Raw genomic sequence first — 13,246 nt, 5'->3', positions numbered from 1 at the left:
CGCACCAACGAGAAAATGTTACTGAGAAAAGTTGTTTGTTTTGATGTCTTCTACACGAATCTGTGGTCCGTGGGCGCCATTAAAATGACACCCTGTATAGCGGATATGAATAAAGTTTGTAATCAGGGAAAGACTTTTCGGACACCCTATACTCATATACACATCTGTTACTATTACACTTCAGAAAATATTGAGACCCCACGTGATTTTCACATAAATATGTTACATATCCTATCTTGTTACGTGATACATGATGTATTTGTTATGCCAATAACAATGATTGTCTTTTGTCTTTGCAGTGACATCGACGTCAGCAGCGTCCCAAAATGGTTATTACGGAAAATTCATCGGAAAATTGAGGACATTGCACCACAGCGTAGGAGGAGATGTTTACGCGGTCGACTCGAAGACGATCCACATTAGAAATTTCAATTACGACGGTGAAGGCCCAGGTGAGTCTTAAAACTTGTCATTAAATTTCAAGCGTGATTCTCCGCTCAGATGTTTGCAAGTATACAAACTCTCAATAGATGTCACGTCGGTAGAAGTATTATTGTATACTAGCTAGTGGAAGTATAATATAAGGCTGAGTATTATTTTGTTACTCTGCTGAAAAGATTTATAATTGAACTAAAACTGCGTCAATTGGTAAAGTTATAGCTGTACAGAAAAATTATAGATACTAAAGAAACCGCTCTAACACGATAAGAAATAATTCATAATAGTCATAAGTACAATGAAATGGAATTTTAAATTTGTAAATTAGTTGTAAGTTTAGCTGGGGTGTCAGTAGGTTAGTAAAATTTGCATTCATAAAAAATCTAATTATAAGGAGTGATAATATACTTAATGATAAAAAATTAAATTATACATTTCTTCGTCACACTCAGCGTGGCTTTTAAGGACTCATATCTGCTTTGAATCCATGATTGGAAATGTCTCGACTAAAAAAAATGGTAAAACATCATGAACGCGTATACTATTTTTATTAAATTTTAAACATACAATAACACATTTCCGCCACGATAATAATTCTAAATAGCGTACAATAGCAATGCTATGCTATATAACATTGTACACATAATATATACTACATTATTGTATCATATCCACTGCAATTTAGTTATGTATAAGAAATACATGTTCAATACAACCTATGATTGAAGAAGCAATATAAATTACTTTAAGAAGCAATATAAATTCCAGTACTGTGCAACCTACAATTTACAGTGTGGTGATGTATTAGTTGATTGTGTCATTCACTGTAATTTCATAATGTACAGTATAAGACAGTATATTCTGAATTATTGGGAATTTCGTTTATACGAAAGGGACGCGGTCCCATCAAATTCGGAGGATCGAGTTCTTAGTGTAATCATATCTTTATTGAGTGAGTGAACTTCAGCATAAAATTATGATCTTCCCTTCCTGATCATTGTCAGGATTCAGGTTACTACGAATAGAACGAAACAATTATAAAGGAAAAATAAGACATGGGAAAAGTAAATATGAAGCAAAAAAATATTTGGACACTTAGAGTAGCAGAACAAATATACTAAAATTTAAACAGTGAAGAGGTTTTATCTCAATATAAGCCATGTGATTTCCAGATAAGCTTCCGAGCTTTTGAGACCTAATGTCACTCTCATGTTCAGGGATTGAATGTCTGCTGAATTCAAATTTGCAACCACTAAAAGAACATTTCTAAAAAAATTAAGTTGCTTGAATGTTTATTTGAATTATTGATTTAAGTCTACTTTATGCACAGATAGGCTAATCGGGACTGGAACTGAAGTTTAAAGTGGGATCGGAACCACTTTACAACGACAACATACCTCCACCGGGTGTCAAACCCAGGACCATTTGTTTACAAGCCGATGACGTTACCGCTACGCCATCGGGGAGGTAAAATAAAATGTAGGTACGCCACTGTGAAAATGTGTAGTCCGACAACTAAAGTCTTATATTGTTCTATTCCTCAACAAGGCATTTGAATGTATAGGCTACATCCCAAAGCAGAGATTGGCAAATTGTCCATCACTTCATTCTTTTCTATTCCACATCCTGCATTGTTTTGGGAAATGGAATTCTGTTGATTTGAAGCAGATGTTGTCCTTAGTTATGACATTTTAATTTCAAAACATGTTGTGGAAAACAGACTGATGTGGTGATGGACATTTCGCCTACTGTTTCTCTTGCTCTTGGGTGTAACTATGTGTAATTGTAAGTTCCCAGCCACAGAACAATCACTATTCTGTGTGCACGCTGGTTACTTAGTGCCTAATTGTCCTTGACTGACGGAATGGTGTCAGAAGAAAGCGGCCCCAAGTGGCCAAAACATTGACCCTCCCCTCCCCGACGCAAGCTGCGATTTTTTAAAAATTCAGGCCGAGGAAAGTGCAAGGATCCTGTTGGGTTGGGTTGGCGGTGCCAGGTACATGGTGGTTCTTTAATATGTCTGCCTTCTGCAATTACAATAACGCTCTAATATACACTCAATGGGGAAAAGGAACGAACGAAGGTGAAACATGATCAGGGGAAAGTTTCAATCGTCTACGAGGATACGGTAGGTGTTCAAAGTGGAGTACCAACAAGAATAATTTCAAGTCAATAGGCTTGCATTGTCAAAACGTATTGAAGAGTTGAACGTTTTTCTTTTTCTGAAATCACTATCACATTGTACTTTTTGTTATTGTATGTGGCTTTTCCACCTCTCTAGTTTTATCGCGACGACGAACAAGGTCGCTCGCAGGATTTATCCTCAGGGAGAGCAGAGTAAAATTTCATATCTTGCCCTTCAGCCATATAAGCTTTTGTTATTGTTGTTGCTATTATTATTATTATTACTACTTCACAAATCATAAAATTGAAATTGAATTGAAAATACTTTGGCATTGTATACAAGTTCAGACTCAAGTCTACTATTTAGATAGAAACTGGATTCGCCTTGCTTCATTTGTTGGACAGTTCTTTGTCTTCTTGTACTTCTTCACAATACCGCGTCCAAAAAAAACACTCTTTCAAAGCAATTTTGAATGTGTATTCCATCACATGTAAATATAATTTGTATGACAGATTTCCAGATAACAAAAGTATTTTATTGCTTATAGTATAATTGTAGAACAGAGTTCACTTGTTATCCACCTAGTCATTCCCGCTTGAGACTTACTTGCACTTGGATTATACTTAAACCTGAATGTTTGGACTTGTATCTACTATAAAAAATAAATAGGCGAACAGATTTAAACAGCACATACATAAAAACTTTAATATCAAGACTTGCCAAATATGTCGAATAATACTATAAAAATACAATAGCATGATAAAAAGAACAAGGCAAATTACTAATATCGTAAACTAGTTCATTCAGGTGGAAGACAGAGGCCGTATTAAATATCTAAATTACTCTTGAATTTCACTCTCTTGTTTGACTTTAATTACCAAAGAACTAGATATTTTGGCCTATATCTTGCCTTGTTACAATTGAATACATGAATACAACTTATGTTATTGGAAAGCACCTTGAAATAATGTATTCAAGATGAACTTAGGTTGCTTTAGAATGTAATTCCCTAAAGCACGAGAAAAGTACCAATAATAAAGGTGTTCATGTAAAAGGTCAAGTAATTTGTTGTTTCTTTACACGAATATATTGTAAAGAATAGATTGTCTTGCCCAGTTTACGAGGCGGAGCTCAGTGTGCACATTATTGTATTCCGAAATGTTCGTGCAATATAGGTTTGAAGTCCTTCAGAAATTTGCACAAAACGCCTAAGAATAGATTGGCGTTTCTCCAATTTAAACCTTCCAGCAATAGTTCAACGTGAAGTTAACGCGTGTAAGGGAATTTGAATGTAACTCCTTAAAATTTCAATATTCTTATTCTTTAAAAAATATCAAGGTCCTAAACTTGACGTCATTTAATATTGGCTAAATATCCTGGACGGACGCACCTCTATAAATCTCACCTTTCCTAGTCCGTAATATTAAGAACCTCACTGTATTTCATCACCTTCGCACCAAAACAAGTCTCTCTTAGCTATGTTCGTGCAGTGAGAAGCTTTCTCGCTTTTTAGCCATCCAGGCCGAGATCCATGACCTTGAAAAGCTACACCTGTAAAGGATCGGAGGAGAGAAGCTAAAAAAGCAACAGGAAAAAAAAAAAACGTTTATATCACGTTCTTTGGATCCTGCCCGCAAGGAATTTCTCGCCTCTGCCCTAAATAGTTCGAGGAGTAAATCAATCCGAAACTTTAGTGTTGCAATCCGTTAAGAACATGTAGCTACTTAACATATTCCTTCCTCTCTCCGAAGAGAGTATGTTAATGTTCCGTGTTCTGCTTGCCAAGCGCCTCTTCGTTCCTATCAGCACACTTTGGAAAGATATATTCGGGAGCGGGGTAGGTGAAGGCCAATGGGAATGAAATCAAACTGTTGTCAACAGTAGCGACATCTATTAGACACAACCAAAAGCATGCAGTTGATTCCACATACGAACAATTCTATAATTGTATACTTGTTAATTGTGTCTGCACAGTGGTCGAATTGAAAGAGGAAACAGGCCCGCATTTAAGAGGGTTTAGAGGGGAGGAGGGGCTACAGTCCCGGCTAGTATCTCTAAAGCTTAACGCCCACTGAGACACGGCAACAGAACTTCTGTTGTATGTTTCTCTTGAAATCAAATGGTGTAACGTCCACTACAGGGAAATGCGCGGAACCGAATCGGGAATTTCCGTGCCACAAGTCTGCAGTTTATCTTAAAGGTTATCGCCCACTGAGACACCGGAAACGAGAAAATAGATATTTGAAATGCAAATTATTCGGTATATTAGCGATCTGTCCATAACTGAACCCGACAATTATAACTGTTATTGAAAATGTATATCATTGTTGATTTCAGTTACGGACAGATTGCAAATTATTTTAAATATCTCATTTTTTCAGTGTGTGGTCATTTGCAAAACACACACACACACGATGGTCATATATCATAAACAGTCTCTTGAAAATTAAGACTATATTACAAGGTGTATATGTCGAACCATATAAGTTCTAATGCAATTTCGTCTTTTACAGATGCGTTTTTCTACGCGGGCAGCTCAAAGAACCCAAGTGGTTCCGGGTTTAGGATACGGGATGAAAAGGGAACGTAAGTAGCCTGTAGTTCTATACTAATCTGAGTAGGATGCATAGGTATTACCACGCTATTTCCAATCATTTTTCTCTTGCATTCTATGTACTTTTGGGAAATGAAATTTTATTTACGTGATATAGAAGTATGTCTCATGTTTCGTGGTGCTTTATTTAATTTTTTTAACATCACAGTGAGTAATACAAACTGAATTAATATGGCGACTGACAATTTACCTGGTAATACTTACCCATCCCACTCGATATATCTATGTGGATAGATCCAAGGTGAATACGTAACAGGTGAGTCACATCGTGTGGTGGTTTTGACACTACCAAAAGTCAAATTTCGAGAATGTGTTTTTTAATTATGATATCAAAGGACAATTAAATATAAAGTAGTTCTAATGAGAGGCTTGTGTTGCTGCAGCCATGAACCTTCGGGTTCAAGAAGGCTAGAGAGAAAGTAGTTCTAATGAATACTTTATATGCACAAAAACATTATTGTTCATTTCAGAACACATTTGCAAAGTTATTGATTTATATGATTGTTTCAGTTTGTTTATAAGTCCATTTTATGCACAGATAGGCTAATCGGGACTGAACCTACAGTTTAAAGTGAGATCCGAACCACTATGTGCCGCAATGTTATTGGGGTATTAAAATACACTAATGTGTTGCTTTGTACTCCTGTTTCACTAGCGTACACAGGATTTCTTTTTCTGGAGGGGCTATAATTGTAAAGTTGGATAGTACAGGGTCAAAGAAGTCAGTAATAAGTTGTGTTTTATACAGCATATATTGATACACATATATGCTGTATAAAGACACTTGAAAAAAAGTGGGAATATAATCAAAATGTCCATCAGCTATTCATTGATTTCAAAAAAGCATATGATTCGGTCAAAAGAGATAAATTATATAATATATTAGTCGAGTTTGGAATACCTAAGAAGCTTGTTAGTATGATAAAAATATGCACCAGTGAAACAGAAAGTAAAATTCGTGTGGGTATTAATATGTCTGACAAATTTACAATTCATGATGGGTTAAAACAAGGAGATGCATTATCTCCATTGCTCTTTAATTTTGCCTTAGAATATGCTGTAAGGATGGTAAAAGAAACTAAAGAAGGACTAAAATTAAATGGTGTGACTCAGTTGTTGGCATATGCAGATGATGTAGACTTACTGGGGGATGATGTGAATACAATTAAGAATAATGCTAAAATATTTTTCAAAACTGCTAAAGAGATAGGTTTGGAAGTTAACAAAGAGAAAACTAAATATATGCTTACAGGCCGAAACCAAGTGTTAGGTAATAATCAAAATCTAATTATTGATAACAACTCGTTTGAAACAGTTTCCAAATTCAAATACTTAGGAGTAATATTAACAAATGAAAATTATATTAAAGAGGAAATAAAAAGTAGGCTTAATTCAGGAAATGCATGTTACTTCTCTCTTCATAAACTTTTGTCTTCTCGTTTAATATCTAAGAAACTAAAAGTTAAAATATACAAAACAGTAATTTTGCCTGTAGTATTATATGGGTGTGACACTTGGTCCCTTACATTGAAAGAGGAACATAAATTGAGAGTATTTGAAAATAAGATCCTTAGGAAAATCTTTGGACCTAAAAGGGATGAGGAGACTGGTGAGTGGAGAAGGTTACATAATTTGGAACTACATAATTTGTATTCATGTCCAGATATTATTAGAATAATTAAATCAAGAAGACTTAGGTGGGCAGGCCATGTGGCACGAATGGGAGAGGAAAGAGAAGTTTACAGGATTCTTGTTGGGAAACCCGATGGTAAGAGACCAGTAGGAAGGCCAAGACGAAGATGGAGGGACAACGTCGAGATGGACCTAAGGGAAATCGGTAGGGATGGAAAAGAGTATATAGATCTTGCTCAAGATAGGGACAGATGGAAGGCCTGTGTTGCTGCAGCCATGAACCTTCGGGTTTAAGAAGGCTAGAGAGTTAGTTAGTTAGTTATATGCTGTATAAAGAAACGAACTGCCGGAGTACTAATTGAGGCTCCTTTCTAGGGGGTTTGCATACACAATAAGATATTTCCTATTTTTAGAACTTCATACTCTCAAAAATGACAATCGGAGGACTTTTAAAGCGGGGTTTGCATTTAAAAAAACACTATATTTTTTTTCGAGTTCTTCAATGCTGTTATTGTATTTTACTTCTTTTTCAAAATTTCGGAGGGGGCTGTAGCCCCATCAATCCCACTTCTGCCTACGCCAGTGCTGTTACAGTTAATTGTATTTGACATTCAGAGAATAGAGCATCAATATTCGTCCAGGTTATTGGAGTAATTGTATAATTGTTCTCTTGTAAAAATAGACAGAAGTATAGTTGGTTACTGCACTTTATATTAGGAAATTAGATATAGCAGGTATTGCATTCACAACATGGTGTTTCGTTGATGGAAAATGGTGAATTCTGGAAAGAGTAAATCTGTTTCCTGGAAGTGAGTCGCTGACGTTCGACATTATTCTGTTGAACATTGTTCGTAGCTTAATCATTGGGAGCTCATATTCCATGCTACATGCTACTGCAATTACTTCAAAAGAAACCTGCTTATCTCTCAAGCAGATTCTCAGTGCTTCCTGATTCCCACAGCCTCGACACCAGATCGCGCGAGAGATTTCAACTACCCATTGCCCTTCATAACTCAAATTTCTATTCAAACTCCTTCAACGTTTCTACTTCCCGTTTTTGGAATTCATTGTCCCTCGTAATCCGGAATGCGTTTTCAATATTTGTTTTGAGGCATGTAGAACACTTTTTAGTGAGTACAAATAGTTAGTACAGAAATTTAATAAGCTTAACAGCAGAAAAAAAAGAAATTCATTAATAACACAATTTTCTAACCTGCAACTGTTTTTTTGGGTTATATTGCTATGTGCCCATTTGTGTAGGCTACACTTTAACTCTTGTATGTAACTTTTTCTTAGTAATAGTTTTATATTATTTCCTTGGGTTTGGTGCGGGGCACATCAAGCTGCTAACACGTGGCGAAAATCTGTTTCTCAAATATGCTGATAGCACAAAATTTAACCCTCGTAATCAACGTAAATGCATTACTTTCACAATTATAATTCTAATAATACCTAATTTGACTCGTTAGGAGACGTAGTTAGGGCTGTTAGCAACCCATTTTTACTTTCACGATGTGTTAGCAGATGGATGTGCCTTTCACCCGACGTTTGTTATATTTATTAATTCCCTTTATGTAACGACTTACATGTTGTCTCCTAAATTTCGTACATAAAAAAATGTAGACACAGACTTGGTTGAGCCCAAAAAGATGTTCACAGGAAAGACAAGGCTAAATAATCAAGAAAGGTGTTTAAAAATATTATTGATAGAATTGCATTATTTTATGCCGTTTTTCTGCCAACTTTTGGCTAATCGCGACGATGAAGATGTGTGATGATATAATGAAATTTGATGAAGGGACACTCACAAAGAACACCCATGCCCAGGTGTCTTAGCTCGGTATGCTAACCACTCCGCAACGGAGGTTGGCTTTTACAAGTATGAGGACTTATACAGACGCTACAGCTCAACCAAGATGAGAAGAACTGCGGCAAACTCGCTAACTAAAGTGGATAGTCATTTGTTATCGCCTCTCGCTTTCCTCTCGCTTGTGGCTAAGTGCCTCCGTGTTGTTATATGCATAGCTTTCCCCAGTTCCTTCGTTGTCGACAAATTCAACGTAAAATACTACATCTCTTAGTTTGCTGTGCTCATTTTCGCCTTCACGATGGTACAAACACTTGGCACTGTTGTTGAAGAATGCCACGCATTTTGGCATGTTAACATCTGATTGCATTGCCAACGCTCGTTTGCGGTTCAAACTTCGACGGCACCACAAGGGTAAAACTGTTAATTGTGGTAAAATCACAGTTCTTGGACTTCTGCTGAGGGAAGTTCTTGAAAACGACAGCTTATGGTTCAAGAAGACTGACACGCAAGTGTTTAGTGACACTAAGACACTTCAATCGCGATGCCCTCTCAGGGAAGAGGACTCAGGTGTTTCCTCTCCAAAGTGAAAACAAATCCACTGAGTCTACGTCATAATTAAGACGACTCACAACGCCTCATCCTCTGCGATGGAAACAAGGAGAGGCGACACACACAAAAAAAGACCTGCTCAGCTGGTTCAGGCCTATGTGGGTCGGCGGAGTTTTTTTTTACCGGCCAGTGAAAAGTCCCGGTGGATTGAAATGGGCATTCCACAGGAGAGCCCAATATACTCAAGGGACGTTTCAATTAAAACAGTTCTTGAGATTATACGGGAACTGCTGAACAAAATAGTGACAGAAAGTTAGGTGAGATCGTTACTTTTGCAACCAATTACTCGTGGTGATTGCAATGTCCATCGTGGTGTCCCACTGGCTAGTAGAGACAATGGTATTTAGCAGATTTTTCTGTCCAGAAAGACCATGATTGAAGAACAATGTTGAGATGAACCTGAAATAAATTTGCAAGAGTAGTCACGATTGGTTTGATTTAGTATAATTTGATTTAGTTTGTCTTACCTCGCTTCTCTGCCAAATTTGGCTAATCACGAAGATGAAGATGAATGGTGATAAGACGAAAGAGATGAAGGGACAATCACAAGCACACATGGACAACACACAATAAAGTCCCATGGAAGATTATACCAGCCATGGTTCCAGACACCAGAGCTTCGTTAGTCTGCAAAATTGCCGTCCAGGGTGTGCTACGTGGAAGTGAGGTTGCCATTTGGGTGTCTCAAGAAAATGGTCACACCCTTACACCCCTGAAGATTGGTTTGGTATTGCCCAATAGAGATTGATTGAGTTGGTGTCCTAAGTCCATTTTATGCACAGTAAGGCTAATCGGGACTGGACCTACAGTTTAAAGTGGGATCCGAACCACTATGTGCCTCCACCGGGTACCGAACCGCCCAAAAGAGAGTTTGTGTGGTTGTGATAATAAATATCCAGGTTGCGAAGTGCCAGAGAGTTCGTTTAATAGTTCCTTAGATATCGAAAGTTTGATTGAACTACTGATGACACTAGAATCCAGAATACAATGTATTGACTCATAAACTACCCTGCGCGACCAAGCTATTTATTGCACATATTGTTTACTGAACTGTTGTATTGATTAAAGTCTTAAACTTTCTGTATTTCTCTTCCAGGTTGAAGGTGCTGGGAGCATATAGGAAGAAGCACATTACTCTCACATTACCTGAGGGGAAAACACTCAACAGCATCAAGTGGTTCTCCATATGGTGCAGGGAATTTTCCGTAAGCAAAATATATGTTTTATACAACGTGTAAAAGAAAGAGAGTCGCACCATAACCTTTCTAGTCTCGGACAATATCCTGTTCTTCCTCCATTTCTTTCCTCCTGCTATGTTCTAATCTTATCTTCTTCTTTACACTCCTCTTCATCTTTCTCTATTCTTCAACTACTCTTCTACTATGTTCCAATCCTACCCTCTTCTCAAACACTTCACTGCCTACTCCTTCCAGTTGTTATTACGCGTACTTTTAGTCTTTTTTGGCCCTTCTTGTGCATTGTATGGCCTCGCCGAAACTTTTTGTCCTCTCTCTCTTCATATGCCCCACCCATCTCAACCGTAAGCGTATAGTACTGCAGAACCTCCAGCGATATTTGAGTACTGATTGGCTGCCATTCCGGAAGTTGATGCAGCGTTCCTTCAAGTTAACGCTAGATGGCAGGGTTCAAATTAACAGTGTAGATTTCAGATATTCATCCCAACTAGATAAGAAACCCATCTACTCTAAGGTTCATTTTTTAAGCAAAATTATTTAAATTAATGTTTTAGAAGACAGAAATCAGAACTCTTCTTGAAGTGAATGATTTTCTATTTAAAGTCACATCAGTGCAAACATTGTAACTACCAATGACTATTGAGAAAATTATGTATATCCAACGTATAGCATTTTAAACATTATATTTTATTATATAACCGTATATTTCTTAACATAATTTCGACAATCTGATTACAAACTTTATTAATATACAATCACAAGGCTTATTTTTCCATACTTTTGCTGTAAATGAAGAAGCAAGGAACAATGGACACGGAACATAAACACTTCCGGTGCACACAGCCAATAAGAAAGCGTTATATACCTCTGGTTCTGCAGCACTATAGGGTTTGTAAATACGCCAACCGTAACAGGCCTATTGTACCATGCAGCTTCACCACCTGCACATACACTGTCGAATCTAATCATTCCTTATTCTGACTCTTTTGGTCTTCATTATTCAATCTCCCATTAATTCAATCAAATTTTGTCATTATTTAGGTTTGGTAATTATTATTCACGGTATCTTCGTATTTTACTATTTTTATCTCACTTTCAATTTCTATTCCGGATACTACGTTAATTCCTTTCAGTCCCATTGAGCTGATACTCTAATAGAACGCATAAATCCGTCGAAAAAGTATACGTTTTAAAATGTTATATTTCAAGTCGAGGAACAACACAAATGCATACGTTTTAAATTAAACGTCAAGTCGAGGACTACAAAAAATTGATATATTACGTTACATTTTAAATTCAAGGAGAGAAATGAAAATCCAACAATGAAATTCAGTTTAAAATACAATGATATAAGTCTTCCGAAATTTGTGCAATGGCAACTTATGGTAGCAGATATCTTTGTAAAACAATGCTCTAAGATAAGGCATGTAAGGAAACTAGAGTTAACCCCTGACATCAAACTGTGTTAAAATTAACTTCTCCCATAAGATAAATTTAAAAACGCTCTCAGAAGTAATTATGGATAACAATTTCCTTAACGTTTCCAATCTTAACACGTAAAAATATTTAAAATGGAGTACCTAAACGCTTAAAAATGTAGAAGAGATGTTGATTTCAATATACAAACGACAATATTACCACACTTATATACTTATCAATTTATAATGGAAGAGTGAAGTATCTTCAGGTATAGACGTCATTAAAGCAAAAGTTGTTTTTTTTTGTTGCTGTATCGTTTCAAATCTACGGTCCTTTTAAAAAAACGGAAATTTATCCCAAAAGTCATACGAGAGCAAAGGTTCACAACTGACGCAAATGAATTACTTTTATAATTACTATAAACAAAAATATGTGACTTATGTGCAAATACGATTAGTATTATGTCTACGAGATAGAGAATATCGGACACTTAAGACACGGTTTCAGTAAGGTCTGTCTCGTTCTCGGATCTCGTATTGACTAGTTTCGAAATGTCTGGTCTGATTTTCGTCTCATTCACCCTATCATCCCTATAATACAGATAAAATGCTAGTTGTTTTCTGCTATAAATAGTCATATTGAGGCATCTTTCTTAAAACGTCAACTGTTTCCTCATTCCAGGTAAACTTCGGTCACGTGAATATACCAAGGAACCTGGATTTTCCAAAACCCCAGAAGATAGGCGCTCTGTCTGGAATCCACGGGGTGTCGTCTGATAACATAGTGGTCGTCGATGCGCAGACACTTCTCATTCCCAACTTCTCCTACGACGGGGAAGCTCCAGGTAATATACCATCATCCATTGAAAAAAATAGAGTACGTACAGTCAGCGGCAAAGCTAATTAGTAAGCAAATTTCCCGTTGCTACTTTCTTTTGTTTATTTTCCCCCTTCTGCATCCGTTACAAGAAACAACTTTCCTTTCAAATAACAGTAACTGTACCTAGTTACTTTTGGAAATGAGTAAGTAAGTGTAACTTCAAAACAGGTAATTGTTTGCAGAAAACAAGTAACGAATGTAACAGCTACATTAAAATTTACTTTTCTGCACCTTTTAACAGTAAAGAGTAGACTTATGGTTTACCACCAAAATTCTCGCGTGGCGTAAATTTTTTAGGCATAAGTTTGAATTCGAAATTGCTTACATTTGTATTTTCATCGAAGCTTTTTTGCTCGATCGTCTAATAGTTCGCACGGATGACGCTAGATGGCTTACGGAATCTACAGTTTTCTTCGCTCCAGCGTGGGAGATTCGATCGAGTTTGAGTAAGCGAAAGTGGTCCAATGCAGAACCCTAATTATTATACGTTAACGATAAGTAGTGTATATTTGAGTGTGTCGCCA

General features: G+C 36.8%; 1 protein-coding gene across 1 annotated transcript in view; it reads left to right on the top strand.

The window, feature by feature from the left end:
- The window catches only part of LOC145991075 (uncharacterized), a 122,567-nt gene that overhangs the window by 57,109 nt on the left and 52,212 nt on the right, over nucleotides 1–13,246 (top strand). Inside the window, exons 2-5 of the mRNA XM_083126796.1 lie at nucleotides 300–452; nucleotides 5,077–5,149; nucleotides 10,325–10,433; nucleotides 12,525–12,687. Coding sequence (XP_082982922.1) covers nucleotides 300–452; nucleotides 5,077–5,149; nucleotides 10,325–10,433; nucleotides 12,525–12,687 — 498 coding nt within the window. The remainder of the gene's footprint in view (nucleotides 1–299; nucleotides 453–5,076; nucleotides 5,150–10,324; nucleotides 10,434–12,524; nucleotides 12,688–13,246) is intronic.

The sequence above is a fragment of the Lepisma saccharinum genome, chromosome 8, assembly GCF_977018435.1.
Source record: "Lepisma saccharinum chromosome 8, izLepSacc3.1, whole genome shotgun sequence".
Classification (NCBI taxonomy): domain Eukaryota; kingdom Metazoa; phylum Arthropoda; class Insecta; order Zygentoma; family Lepismatidae; genus Lepisma; species Lepisma saccharinum.
The sequence above is the reverse complement of the archived record's forward strand: the minus strand, read 5'-3'. Positions and strand labels throughout refer to the sequence as shown.